Below are 15212 nucleotides of genomic sequence, written 5' to 3' on the forward strand. Positions count from 1 at the left end.
TTTATTACTGGTCTATCCCTATCCTTTTCCATAACCACTTCAAAATATATGGAGTTATGGCCTCTACCTCCAAAATGATCCCCCGCTGACATTCCCTCCACTTGACCAACTGCATTCCCTGAGATAAGGTCCAGTAATGCTCCTTCCCTCATTGGTCTATCGAAGTAATGCATCAATATTCTCTCCTGAACACAACTCAAAAATTCCACCCCTTCTGAGCCCTTAGAGCCAATGCAATCCTAGTTAATATTTGGGAAATTGAAATCCTAGTACAATCACCTTATTTTTATTGCATCTCTCTGATGAATGCCTACATATCTGTTTCTGTATCTCCTGTTGACTGCTGGGAGGACTGTAATATAATCCAAGCAAAGTGACAACACAGTTTTTGTTTCTAATCTCTACCCATATGGCCTCATTTGAGGAGCCTTCTAGGATATCCTGCCTCAATACTGAAGTAGTGTAATCTTTAACTAACAGTGCAATACCTCCACTTCTTTTATTCCACCATCTGTTGAGTTTGAATCTACAAACTTCTAACATTGCCAAGTGCACTGTCACTACGGCAACCAGATAAGTAACTCAAATATATGTATTGGTTTTATTAGAACGAAAAACACACCAGCATTTTTGCAATGACTTAAATTGTAAAAAATGGATGTGATAAAGCTGCAACTTAACCAACATCTGATTCTTAATATTTGACAGGAACTTGCAGTATGTGATCATAATTCTTAATACGCTTCAAGTTCTTTTTTTGATGTGTGTAGATGTGTATTTGTTTAAAATGGAACATATCTGGAAAATTGTGCAATAGAACAGAGCCTGCTGGTAGGATGTCGGATGGACATATCTGTAAGCACAGTGTTTCGTTTTGTGGTTTGTATTCTGCTAGATTTATTGTTGACTGCAGTGTCTTTATAGTTCTGTAAGAGCTAAATTAAGGTGAAACACTGTCATTGAAAATATTGTAAGTGATGAGAATTAAAGTAGGGCTTAGAAACTCAGTGTGTAAATTGAGTAGTACAGGGCACAAGATGGAACATGGAGTGTGATGCACCCTATATATCTCAAAGGGCTCTGTAATCATTTGGTGGTCTGCTTAAAACTAGTATTAGGTATAATCAGGGACTTATTCCAGTTACAACTATGCAGGAAACACTCAGCAGGTCAAGTGAAGGGTCTTTGACGTGAAACACTGCTCTGTTTCTCGAACTGCCTCTACCTCTCAACTCCATTCCTTCCCCTCCCCTACCTGGCTCGATCTGCCTGTCATTCTTCACCACTCCTTGGTCCACCAACCACATACTAGCCCCGTCTCATCACTCCCCCTCTCCTCTTTATACTGCTATCTTCCCTCTCCACTCTTGGTCCTGATGCAGGGTTTTGAACCGAAACATTGACAATTCCTTCCGCCCCACCCCCCACAGATGCAGCTCAACCCACCGAGTTTCTCCAGCAGATTGTTTGTTGCTCCGGTTTCCAGCATCTGCAATCTCTTGGGTATCCAAATATCTTTATTGACTTTGCATTAAAATTGAGGGGTTTTGATAGCCATACCCCTGAAATGGAGATCTGATGTTTGTTTATTTTTCTTTAATCCTTAATTCTGGAGTTGTGACTGGTGCCTGCAATTCACTTGCAACATATAAATGAAGCTGGCAGATATTTTTCAGTGCTGCCCTTGTGGGCTAAACCACTGCCGCAATCACATGTCATGTCAGTTGAGATTCTAATCAATGCCATGCTGGCTGTAAAATTGTATTACCAATTAATAGTATTGGTATTGGTTTATTATTGTCACTTGTAACGAGGTACAGTGAAAAACTTGTCTTGCATACCGTTCGTACAGATCAATTCATTACACAGTGCATTGAGGTAGTACAAGGTAAAACAATAACAGAATACAGAGTAAAGTGTCACAGCTACAGGGAAGTGCATTGCAGGTATACGATAAGGTGCAAGGTAGATTGTGAGGTCAAGAGTCCATCTCATCGTATAAGGGAACCATTCAATAGTCTTATCACAGTGGGATAGAAGCTGTCCTTGAGCCTGGTGGTACGTTCCCTCAGGCTCCTGTATCTTCTACCTGACAGGAGAGGAGAGAGAATGACTCAGGTGGGTGGGGTCTTTGATTATACTGGCTGCTTCACCAAGGCAGCGAGAGGTATAGACAGAGTCCATGGAGGGGAGGCTGGTTTCTTTGATGCGCTGGGCTGTGTCCACAACACTCTGCAGGTTCTTGCAGTCCTGGGCAGAGCAGTTGCTATATCAAGCCGTGATGCATCCAGATAAGACGCTTTCTATGGTGCATCGATAAAAGTTGGTCAGTGTCAAAGGGGACATGCCAAATTTCTTTAGCCTCCTGAGGAAGTAGGGGCGCTGGTGAGCTTTCTTGGCTGTGGTGTCTACATGGTTGGACCAGGACAGGCTATTGGTGATGTTCACTCCTCAGAACTTAAAGCTCTCAACCCTCCCGACCTCAGTACCATTGATGTAGACAGGTGCATGTACACCTCCCCCTTTCCTGAAGTCAATGACCAGCTCTTTTGGTGACATTGAGGGAAAGGTTGTTGTCATGACACCATGTCACTAAGCTCTCTATCTCCTTTCTGTACTCTGACTCATCATTATTTGAGATACTGCCTACAATGGTGGAATTATCTGCAAACTTGTAGATGGAGTTAGAACGGAATTTGGCCACACAGCCATAAGTATATAGGGAGTAGAGTAGAGGGCTGAGGATGCAGCCTTGTGGGGCACCAGTGTTGAGAATAATCGTGCTGGAGGTGTTGCTGCCTATCCTCACTGATTGTGCTCTGTTGGTCAGAAAGTCAAGGATCCAGTTGCAGAGGGAGGTGTTGAGTCCCAGGTCTCGGAGTTTGGTGATGAGTGAGTGAGTTTGGTATTGAGCTAGTGTTTATTTTTGCTAATGTTAGTAAAGGAATCAAATGTGCATAAGGTTTAAATTTCTTCCAATTACCTATGCTTTTTAATCAAAATTAGCAAATAATGGAATGTGTACCTCGTTATCAAACTTATTCACAATTTGTCTTATTATGAAAGGCAAGAAAATGCTCGGTACATATTGCCCTATCACTCACAATCAGCAAAGGATATTGTCATAGAAATAGGAACAATCATAAAACAAGGTTTATGTTATTTTCCTTAAATAATTTATATGGCAGTTAGGCACCTTTCTTAAGCAAAAACCAAACTGCTGGAGGAGCACTGCAAGTTAGGTAGCATCTGTGGAGGCATAGGGATAGTCAACATTTCGGGTCGAGACCTTGCATCAGGACAGGACCTATTTTTTAGTCTGTGTAAGCTGGCAGCAGTGGGTTATGCTGTAGTCTGTGCATTGCACTTTGTCTTCAGGTGCTGAGGGTCCGCTCATCCTGAAAAGCAATGGGTGGCATCCTCAGGCAATGAGCCAGGGTCCATTGACTGCACCTGGGCTGACCTGGGCCATCAAAAATCATTTAAACTGATAGTTTAATTGAACAATAATTTTGGCATAAGATTTAAAACAAAGTATTGTGATATTCAGATATTAAACTTCTGTCCTTTCAATTTGCTTTTGCAAAACACACACTGTTACAAAGCATTTTATTGAAGAACACCAATAGTTCCAACAACATTGCTCTACCTGTTGACTCCTACCTGTTGCTGCAGAGGTTGTTCATTAATCCAATTCTTCCACTTCATTCTCTTTGAATCAAGTCCCCACTGGAGGGTAATTTGTGCTTGTATGCGACAAATAAAATAATTATTAATCCTTGTGTGAATAAAATAAAATAAAATATTTTATAGAAGTGAATAAATTGTATTAACATCTTTGAAGATCATGCTAACTTAAACTTATTGTTCTACTGTCCCCCCCAGCTCTAAAGAGAATAATGTCAAAACCGAACCAAACAGCCTTGAAATGGAACTGTGTTTACTGGCCAACCAACCAGTTAATTCCGAAGGATTAGCAGATGTCCTGCAAAAAGTAAGAACACAATCGTTTTTTTAAACTTTTCTTAAAAGCATTGGTATTGTTGACATGCAACAAATAACATTCTCGATCTGCATTCTTGCAGATATTTGTTTCAAAATAGGAACTCAGTAACTTCTCAGTATTTGCCTGCTCTCCATCCTCATCTAAGGCCTTCACTCATGAAATATAACTCCCCCTTCATTCTTTCCATCATTTTTCAACTGTTGAAGCTCTGACTAGTTTGAGATGTGATCTCAATAGCACACTGGCAATAGTGACATCCTTTTGGTACAATTAGTGTGCCTGTTTTGAAATGGGGCTCCAGAGAAATTGTGCTTCCAATTGCTAACATGCAGAAAGAAAACAGGAGGCTTTGGAGGCACAGCAGGTCAGGCAACATCCATGAAAAGAGAAACAGAATTAATGTTTCCGGTCAATGGTCTTCCACCAAATGACTAAGTTGTACAGGAGGCAGCTCGTAGGAGAGTAAAGTTGAACACAAATTCTGCTGCAGGGGCCTCAGGTGAAGACATCATTGTGACAGGTTACAGAAGAAGGATGATGATTCTGCACAATGAAATGCTTGATCCATCTGGAAGCTTGGAAAACACCCCACATTTGTTGACAAGGGTTAAGGAGCTGTCTGCCTCAACATAGCAAAAAGATTTACACAATGCTTGGACACAAGCCACTCTAGAATGGAAATGGTGGTCAACTCCACCACTTCAGACTTGTGGATCAAACCATGATGCAATGTTAGTTGGGCATTGTAGCATCTTCCATTGAGTCACAGATGGAATACACCCAATGTCAGGTACTGCTTCGGGTGAAGACAGTGGTTCCACAGAGATTGAAGTACCACAGAGATGTCAGAGTACATTCTCCTAGCAAGGTCACTCACTGACCGATATCATGGGCTACCTTTCCTGTATATTTTCACCTGGCATTCAGTGTACATGTATTCAAGTCCTCTCCAAAGTGCAATTGACGGGTGTGTTCATCTTCCACAAAACACCATTTTGGATCACAGTAGGCCTTCAGAGACCACAAAATAATGAACAGTATAATGAGCAGTAATTTCCTCCTCACCCACCATTAGCAAAGTGTTCTGATATGTGAAGGAACAGAGGGATCTTGGGGTCCACTTCCATAGATCCCTCAAGGTTTCTGCGCAGGTCAATAGGGTTATTAAGAAGGTGCATGGTGTGTTGGCTTTCATTAGTTGGGGTATTGAATTTAAGAGCCGTGAAGTAATGTTGCAGCTCCATAGAAAGCTGGTCAGACCATACTTGGAGTATTGTGTTCCGATCTGGTTGCCTCATTATAGAAAGGATGTGAAAGCTTTAGAGATGGTGAAGAGGAGATTTACCAGGATGTTGTCTGGATTGGAGAGCATGTTTTATGAGGATAGGTTGAGTGAGTTAGGGTTTTTCTCTTTGGAGAGAAGGAGGATGAGAGATGACCTGATAGAGGTGTACAAGATGATAAGAGGCATAGATCAAGTGGACAGTCAGAGACTTTTTCCCAGGGCGAAAATGGCTAACGTGAGGGGACATAATTTTAAGGTGACTGGAGGAGGATATAAGGGGGATGTCAGAGGTAAATTTTTTACACAGAGAGTGGTGGGTGTGTGGAATGCAATGCCGGCAGAGGTTGTGGGGGAGGATACGTTAGAGACATTTAAGAGACTCTTAGATAGACACATGAATGATAGAGAAATGGAGGGCTACGTGGGATGGAAGGGTTAGATAGATCTTAGAGCAGGATAAAATGTTGGCACAACATCATGGGCTGAAGGGCCTGTACTGTGCTGTAATGTTCTGTGTTGTGTGATATTGTGGCTATGAGGGATCTAGGTTGTAAAAACACAAGCAGAGTTCCATAACATGACAGCTGTGTCACCTGTGGGAATGAAGACAACACACTGCAATTCATCTGTAATCCAGATTTGAATTTGTTTGTATGTCATTTCAGTCCCTTTTTTAGGCTTCATGTAATTAGCCTAATAATAATACAGAAACACTAATCCACTTCAAAGCAAAGTTATACTAATTTTTATACTTTCTATTATCCATTATACTTAATGTTCTGAGATATAAAAAATCAACTTTTATTCTGTACTGCATAAGGAGAATCATTAGGGGCGGCATGGCAGGGTAGCGGTTAGCGCGAAGCTAATACAGCGCCAGCGATCGGGGTTCGATTCCCGTCGCTGTCTGTAAGGAGTTTGTACGTTCTCCCGTGTCTGTGTGGGTTTCCTCCGGGTGCTCCAGTTTCCTCCCACATTGCAAAGACATACGAGTAGGTTAAATTGGGTTTAAAATGGGCGGCGTGGACTCATTGGGCCGGAAGGGCCTGTTACAACGCTGTAAATAAAAAAAAATTTATTGTTTTTAAAAATTATACTTCCTGACTGAGGAGAGTACATGTATAGTAATTGTATGGTAACCATTACAGTAACCGGTAATTACTTGACATTCATGTTTCACTCCATTTTATAAAATAACTTTAACTATGTGTGATAAATTTGCACTTTATGGATTCAAAATACAGCTGGAAAGCCAAGTTACAAGTCTTTTTTTTCCCGTGGTCAGTATGTAGAGTTATTCTTAAGTTATTCTGTAGCATAAAAGAAGTTATCATTCCTCCTGACATAAGGACACCATTATATATAGGAATTGCATGTTAATCAACATAATAACTAGTAATTATTTAACATTTATATTTCACAACCATTAAAAAAAGTAATTTCCATTGTAATCAAGTCCTTTACTTTCAAAATGTAGCTGGAAAAGCCATGATACAGGAGTTGTTTTATTTTTACTTATGGTCAGGGTGTAGTTTGATGTATTTTATTCCACTCCTCCCTATGACCATATCCTATTTTTAAAAAGTCCTTTTGTGAGTGAGAGGAGAAGATGTGAAACAAATAAATTGTTCCCTTGAAGATGGTAAGAAAAAAAAGTGCCATAGATTCTGGATTAATCTCTTCATTGCTGCGCTATTCAAGAAACAGCTGTTTGGATATAATACTCTGTGTCAATGCCCTAAGAGACAACTGGAAGATCTAAATGGTGCTGATTATTTATATTGTTAAATGGCAATCAAGAAAACAATGTTTGATCATTCTTCTTGTATGCATTATGTGCATCAGGTTTTCTGTCAAAAATATTGTCCCTTATTTTTCAAATCCATCAAACAGCGAAGACCATAAGACCATAAGATATAGGAGTAGAATTAGGCCATTAGGCCCATCGAGTCTGCTCTGCCATTCAATCATGGCTGTTTTTTATTCAACCCCATTCTCCCGCCTTCTCCTGGTAACCCTTAACCCCCTTACCAATCAACAATCTATCAATCTCTGCCTTTATTTCAGAAGAGTGTTATCAGGACAATATTTCAGCCCTAGTGATCTAACAAGTGCCCTGTTACAAGGACATTAGGGTGTTGTCACTCCATGTGTAAGAGTGAATGTGTTATAATGAGTAAAAAACAAACTGTAAGAGGAACTGCAGGAGGACTGAACCACAAAAATCTGGGGCTTGTACCTCAGTCATGACAGGAAATACTTTTATTTTTGTTTTTGGGGAGTATTTCTTTTCTGAGGTCGGATTGAGGGAAAATACCTTTGATCAATTTAACTGTTCCTGCTGAGTAGGAAGTGGCAGCAGTGGGTTGGCTAATTATTTCACTCACAGCCCGGTAATCACCATTAAAGGAACTGGGGTAAGAATTAGTGCAGGGTCTAATTCACTGCAGCTTTTCCATATAAAACGTTAGTATGGAATTATAATTTTTAACAATAAATAAATAAGCTTCTTAAAATACATTTAATTGATGTAATTTAGTTGAAACATTAATATTAATTCAAATAAAGGAAAACAGCAAACATCTTCACTTTCCTTTTCGCTTAAGATCTGCACCCCATTTCAATGGATTTAGCAGCCAAGGCAGGCATGCTGTTGAGGGACCAGATGTGCAGTGCACAAGGATTCTCAGTTCAGTTCAGTTCAAACAGGAACCGCACCTGGACTCATTGCTGAACCTAATGGCAGGGCGAGAGGTCAGGTGCACCAGCATCCGATCTCCGCATGTCCCATACTTGCAGTGTGTTGGTGTGGAAGTTGAAGATACGCTGAGTAATGAGGGTGAAGAGACAATGATTCTTCATGGCACCGATACCCACAACAATGTTCAATCTGGTCCTCTAATGTCTGTGTTATCACATATGATAACATCAGCATTGTATTACACATTCATTATATGTTAAAATCAATCAGATGTTCAATAAAATGTCAAATATTTACAATTAGAAAATATGTCAGTACAGTTCTTATTAACTGTTTTGAATAAAAATAATCTGTCTGCTAGTAGATAGCTAAAAGAACCAAAGGTTTATTATGACTTTCAAGACTGAGGAATGTTAAGATTTGGTTTAAACAATAAGGTTATTGGGAAGCTGTTAATGTTACATGACATTATGTCTTATATTTTTATGTTATATTCAAGGAAACACTCATGATTCGGTGGGTCCGTAGCTATATAGGCTGTTTGATTAGACTAGAAACAAATAGATCTCAATCTCCAAGCTGTATTGAATTAGCTGATCTCAGCTAGAAGTATTGAGGCATAAAGTTGATTTACTGTTTTTGGCCAAGGGAAGAGAATGTCATATGGAGTTCTTGATCTTCTCCAATAATCCTTTGCTACCCATCAAAAGGAGCAAGGACTCAGTTGAATGTGGCGATGATCCATTGCAGTCGACTGGCTTGCTGACATCTACTCGATGACTCTATATGTGAAGAACAGCAAACCAGCTGCACCACCACTGGCTCACTGATAGCTGTTGATCCAGCGTCCAGAGAAGGTTATGCGGCTGATTTTCATGTGACGCTCAAAATAGGGATGTGTAGGTGTTCTTTTGTCCAAGCATGGGAGCTGAGCCATTTTGTGAAGTGGACCTTATTAGCATGCTGTCATTGAGCTCTGAGGAGCTGCTCAACTGTGTTAGGTCATGCATATTAGACCACTTCCCCCTCCTCCCATTTCCAGCACCTTCGCCATTAATAGTTGGAGTTTTCCCTCCCCTGATTTTCAATTCCTGGCCACCTGTTCCTCAGATAGGGAATGGGTTAAAAAGAAAACCCTTGCTGTCTTCAGAGGAAGAGAATTAGGGAAAAAATTGTATTTTTAAAAAATGTAAATGTTGAGTAATTATTTTTTGATTACTAACCAGGTGCAAGAAAAGTCAAAGAAAGGCTTCCGATTTGTTGGACATGTGCTGTATCAAAGCTCCACGGCGAATTCAGTGGAAAGACCTGAAGAAAGGTCAGCAGCTGACAATATTTTGAATCAAAACAAAGAGAAAAAGAATGAACAAAGCAATATTAATGGAGATAAACTTGCATGGAGTCAGGATGCAAAAGGACCACCTGGGGAGGGATCCCAATCTGAAGCACAAGTTATTGAGTGTCAGGAGAAAGCTGACAATCAGCCAATGGCAAAAATAACGAGTCAAGAGTATCAAGAAGATGAAAGGCAGATACTGCATAAAAGCGCAGCTGGTGGTGAGGTAGAAGACAATGTTACTGATAAACAAGAAGCTTCATCACCAGCAGAAGCATCAGAACTTGAAGCAGTAGATAGCCTACATACTGTGGGGACAGCTGTGGAGGAGCAGTCTCCAACAGCAACAAATGAGTTCGCTGAGGGGAAGCCGATTACAGAACATCAAGAAGCCAATGAGGCCAGCCTGTCTGAGGCTAACGACAGCAAACAGGAGGAGCGCCGAAATCAAGGAACGGCTGAAGGGATTACACAGAGGAATGTTGTGGGTGAGCTCCTTTTACTGAACTCTGCAAGATGTTAATATAAGATCATATTTTACAAAATTTTTAGTTGAACAATCTCATTTTAAAATCAGTTTACAGATATAGACCTGTGTAATAATCCTCAGAATTAAATGTATACAATAAATGTAGAAAGGGCATCAACAAATCAAACATCTGACCTCACATATGCCAAATAACCATTTATTTAATCTTCTCTAAATCTGTTTTGATGTTTTCCCAAGTCAAGCACTTTTTTTAGTTGATAGGGCCACCAATGAGCACTTTGTTTTCTGACTACATTATTCTGGTCACATAGTTGCTGCTCACACCCTTGGCTTTCCCCTGAGTTCACCTACATCACTCTACCTGCAATCTCCCCTGCCCAATATCCCCTGCCCACCTCACACCACCGCTCCCTACACTGTACAAAATTTTGGAGAGAGGCAGCTTAAAATATAAGCTTACAGAAAGGTTAAGTTCTCTATTGGGATGGGATCTATTAACCTGAGGGATTAACTCTCTCCCTCCCTAGATGCTGCCTGACATGCTGAATACTTCTGCCTTTATTTTAGTATTCAGGTATCTGCAGTATTTTGCTTTTGGAGAGGTAGACATCCTTGTCCAACAACATTAACGAGATTGGGGATCTAACTCTCAGCGACCACTGAAAACAGGCAGAAAGTAATTTCCATTCCTTTTGTGCAGCACAGGAATCAAATTTCATCCTTTGATGAACAGCTGTGTGATAGTATCACAGAAGGAGCCACTCAGCTCCTCATTCCTGAGCAAGCTGTTTGAAAAAGCCACCAGTTGGTCTCCCTTCTCTGTTGATATTTCCTGTTCAAGTATGTCGTGAATTTGCTTCTGAAAGTTTCTGTTGATTTAGGCAGTATATTCCTGATCAGAACATCTTGGCGGAGGAAGAATATTTATTCAGGCTAAGAAGAGTGCTGTTTGTCATTTATAAATATAAAAGCAATTTATGATTTTTTAATCTTTGTTTACATAAGCTTAACTAAATCCTGAAATTACTGATATCCCTCTGAAAGGACGATGGAGAGGGACTTTTCTGTCCTCACAGATCTTGTCCCAAATTCTGGAACAAGGCTATTTTATTGTTTTGGATGAGCAGCCTACACTCTTGGAAGTGCAAGAAGGCACTTTCCCCAAAGAGGCAGTTCACAGCCATCTGATAGAGGGAGCTCAAGACAGAAGATGTGACTGAGATGTTTTTAGTTTCTCCCCAGAGGGCAAATCAGTGTTGACATTTTTAGCTAACCAATCTCTTTTAAGGCAATCACCTGGGATCAATTACCTTGATTTACTGAAATGATTGTGAGCTTGGGAAGTGTTTACATGGGACTATTCTTCTCATCAGGCATGGCCTTTACTGGATCCAATGGTGGTGCATGGATAAAATTCTGATAGTGGCCTGGAATAACACCATTAGCTCAGGTCCTTCAGCCTTAATAGGACAGAAAAAGAAATGTTGTCAGCTGGTTACCTCCATTACCCCTTCTCCACTTACAGTTCAAACCAGATCAAGACCTGTGTTTTTTGTTCTGTCATAAGTTCCTGAAAACCTGCAGGTAATCAACATTCATTGAACCTTCTCCACCCGGGGATTTAATTCTTGCAGTCAGAACTAAGATTAGAACACAAGCAATCTCCCATAGAAAATGTTACCTTTTATCTGTAATTTCCCTGACCTAATAATTTCATGATTTCCTTTCTTTAATGGCCTGTCTTTTCTCCCTTGCCACTTCAGTGGATTTACTTTCTGAACAAGATGTTCCAATATTCAGCTTTATGCCCAATAATTCTGCACATTTTATAAATCAACCTTAATTACAAATTTTAAGAACATAGATGTGTTCCTTTGACCTTCAAGTGCTTTGACAAATCATCACAACCCTGAACATTCATTTCTCAGGTTATCTGGTGAAAGTAGGAAGGAACACTGTCAAATGCCCATGGTAATCAATTGGCTTCTGGATTGTTTTTGGAAAGTCTAGGTGTCAAGGTTTAAAGGTTTGATGGTGTCAACATCGATTTCTCTAACTTCTGGTAACCCCACCCCTTCTTTTTCTCCCCCCCCCCCCCCCACTCTGTCTTGCCTTATTCCTGTGGTTCCCTTCCCTCACCTTCATGACCTGCCCATCTCCTCTCCTTCCCTCCTCCATCCTTTATTCCATGGTCAATTCCCTTCTCCTACCAGATTCCTTCTTCTTCAGTCCTTTGCCTCTTCTACCCGTCACCTCTCAGTTTATTACATCTTACCCCCCTCCCCACCCACCTACCTTCCTTCTCTCATCTGGACTCGCCTATCACCTGCCTGTGTGTGCTCCTCCTTCTCGCCCCACCTTCTCATTCTGGCTTCTGCCCTCTTCCTTTCCAGTCCTGATGAAGGCTCCCGGCCCGAAACATCGGCTGTTTATTTCCCTCTGTAGATGCTGCCTGACCTGCTGAGTTCCTCCAGCAATTTTTGCGTATTGCTCCAGATTCCAGCATCTGCAGAATTTCTTCTTGTCTCTGAAAGGTTTAAATCATCTGTTTCTTTCCAACAGCTTTTTTTACAACTTTAGATTATGAACACTATTCAAAATATGCATTAAGAAAATTATCCAATGAAGAAAACAAATATCTATAATAAAACTGTGGAAACTATGTACTATGAAGGCAATTAAACTGTCACCATTGCATGTACAATTTTGTTAACCACTTCAATTGATGTGTAGATTAATGAATTTAAGTTAATATAAGACTCACCATGGAGTGGCTGTCCTGAATGGTAGCAACCAATCTAAACAAATTTACCGTTATATGAAAGCTATTTAAATATCTGTTACAAAATAAAATTGTGTATAAATTTTAAGCTGTCAGGATATTTCCCTCAGTAACTAGCAGTCTTCAAACACTCACACCAAGGGTCACTTCCAGTTTCCCTATTTCTGGTTTTAGCTAATTTGCAACCAAACGTTTTAGGCAATTCCATGATTTATTTAATGAATTATTCAGAGCTGAAGATCCAGTAATTCCATTTTAAACTAAACTTACATTAAACAAACTTTGAAAATGGCAGCAAATCAGATAAGCAGAAATGAGAAGCAGAGACAGGCAGGAGCAATAAATCTAGTAAAGACTATTTATATCTGTGTAAATGGAATGGTACACAACAACAACTTATATTTAGAAAATACCTTTCATGTTGTGAAATGTCCAAAGGCCCTTTGGAGGTTCTGGACATCAAACAAGTAGAAAAGAATGTAAATATAAATTGTTATGGCTAAAGAGGTAAATTTTGAAGTTGTCATTGGAAGTTTTGGAAGGAAATCTGAATGCATGGACAGAAGTAGAGTTTCTTGCTCTATTATATATGGCCTGAGGAGACCATAGCTGGAATATTGTGTACAGAAAAAAAAGCAGAAAATACCTGAAATACTCAGTATGTCAGGCAGCATCCACGGAGAGACAAACAGAGTGATACATTGGGTAACAACCCTTAACTAAAACTGGAAACAAACGTGCTTTAAGTTACAGACTGGGGTTGAGGGTGGAAAGCACAGAGGGAATGTCTGTGATAGGGTGAAAAACATTGTTGTCAAAGTGACAGTTACTTTAAAAACCAGAAAATGGAGACCGAAAAGAAAAATTAGAAATATAATGGAACAGAAAGACACAGCCACACCTGTGGAGAAATTCTTCTCCTTCCCTTTCTTGACATCTTTAACTTTCTTTCGGGGATAGGTTATCTACCAATATCCACTATAAGCCCATTGATTTCTGCAACTATCCTGATTAGACCTGCTCCCACCCTGCTTCCTATAAGGACTCCATTTCATTCTCCCAGTTTCTCTGTCTCTGTCATATCTGCTCTGTTGGTGAGAGTTTTCATATCAGTGCCTTTAAGATGTCTTCCTTTTTCCTTAACTGAGTTTCCCCTGACTATACTTAACAAGGCTCTCAACCATGTCTCCTCTATTTCTTGCACTTCTGCTCCCTCTCCTCCCAGCCAGAACAAGGATAGGGTTTCCCTTCCACACCACCACCCTTCACATTCAACATTTCATCTTCAATAATTTCTGCCACCGTCAATGTGTTTCCACCACCAGACACATCTTCCCCTTCCCTTTAAGCTTTCCAGGACTATTCTCTCTGTGATGGTTTGCTCTTCTCTTCCATTCCCACCAACCACTCCACTTCTCACAGCACTTTCCTATGTAACTATGGCAACTTGCTTTTTCATCTCATCCCTTCCCGCCATTCAGGGTCCAAACAGACAGTCGGGTACATTGAAGCACTTAGCATTTATTATTGAATTTAATTTTGTTTGCTCTGCACCAATGTGACCGTATCTATCTGTTTCAGTTTATCTTTTTTTGTTCTTTCTCCAATTGCTGCTTTTTAAAGCAGTTGTTACACTGACAACGTTAGTCCTCACACTATCACCAACATGCCCTCTGATCTCTCCACCTCCCCATCTCTGCAAATTTAAATACATTTGTTTTCCCAATTACCTCAAATGTCTACTCTGTTCCCTTTCCCACTGATGCTGTCTCAACTGCTGAGTGCTTCTACTGTTTTCAGCTCTTATTTTGGATTTCCAGCATCCGCAGATCTTTGCTCCAAAATTGTGTACAGGCCTGGTCTCTCTACTTAAGGAAGAGAGATTGAGAGTGTGCAGTGAAGGTTCACGAGATTGATTCTTGGTGTGTGGAGTTTGTCTTTTGAGGAGAGGTTAATCACACTGGGTCTATACTATTATAGAGTTTAGAAGAATGAGAAGTGATCTCATTGAAATGTATAAAGTTCAGAAAGGATTGAAAGGGTAGTGGCAGAATTGATGTTTCTCCTGGCTGGGGTGTCTAGAACTGGGGGTCACGGTCTTGAAATATAGATTTTGCCATTTGGTACTGAGATAGGAAGAAATTTCTTCACACAAAATATAGTGAATCTTTGGAATTTTCTACACAAGAAGGCTATGGAGGTTCAGAAGTGGAATATATTATATGAGTAGTAGATATGTTTTATATGGACTTTGGAAAGCTTTTGACAAGGTCCTGAAAGTTATGCATAAGGGATGTGAAACATGTTGGCAAAATGGATCTAAGATTGGCTGGGTGATAGGATGCAGAGGGTAATGATAGATGGACCTTTATTTGACTGGAAATCTGTAACAAGCACTGGGACCTTTGTTGATTGTCATATATATAAATGACATGAATGAGAATGTAGATAGTCTGATTAGTGAGTTTGCCGATGACACAAAACAGCACCTATTGTGGAATTGTAGATAGCAGATAAGGTTGTTTAAGGATATAGCAGGACATAGATCAGCTGGGAAGTTGGGCAGAGTGGTGGCAGATGAAATTTAATCTAGGCATGTGAGGTAATGTGAT

General features: G+C 40.2%; 1 protein-coding gene across 1 annotated transcript in view; it reads left to right on the forward strand.

The window, feature by feature from the left end:
- The window catches only part of LOC127570754 (raftlin-like), a 75869-nt gene that overhangs the window by 43272 nt on the left and 17385 nt on the right, over positions 1-15212 (forward strand). The window contains exons 4-5 of the mRNA XM_052016566.1: positions 3886-3994; positions 9219-9816. Coding sequence (XP_051872526.1) covers positions 3886-3994; positions 9219-9816 — 707 coding nt within the window. The remainder of the gene's footprint in view (positions 1-3885; positions 3995-9218; positions 9817-15212) is intronic.

The sequence above is a fragment of the Pristis pectinata genome, chromosome 5, assembly GCF_009764475.1.
Source record: "Pristis pectinata isolate sPriPec2 chromosome 5, sPriPec2.1.pri, whole genome shotgun sequence".
Classification (NCBI taxonomy): Eukaryota; Metazoa; Chordata; class Chondrichthyes; order Rhinopristiformes; family Pristidae; genus Pristis; species Pristis pectinata.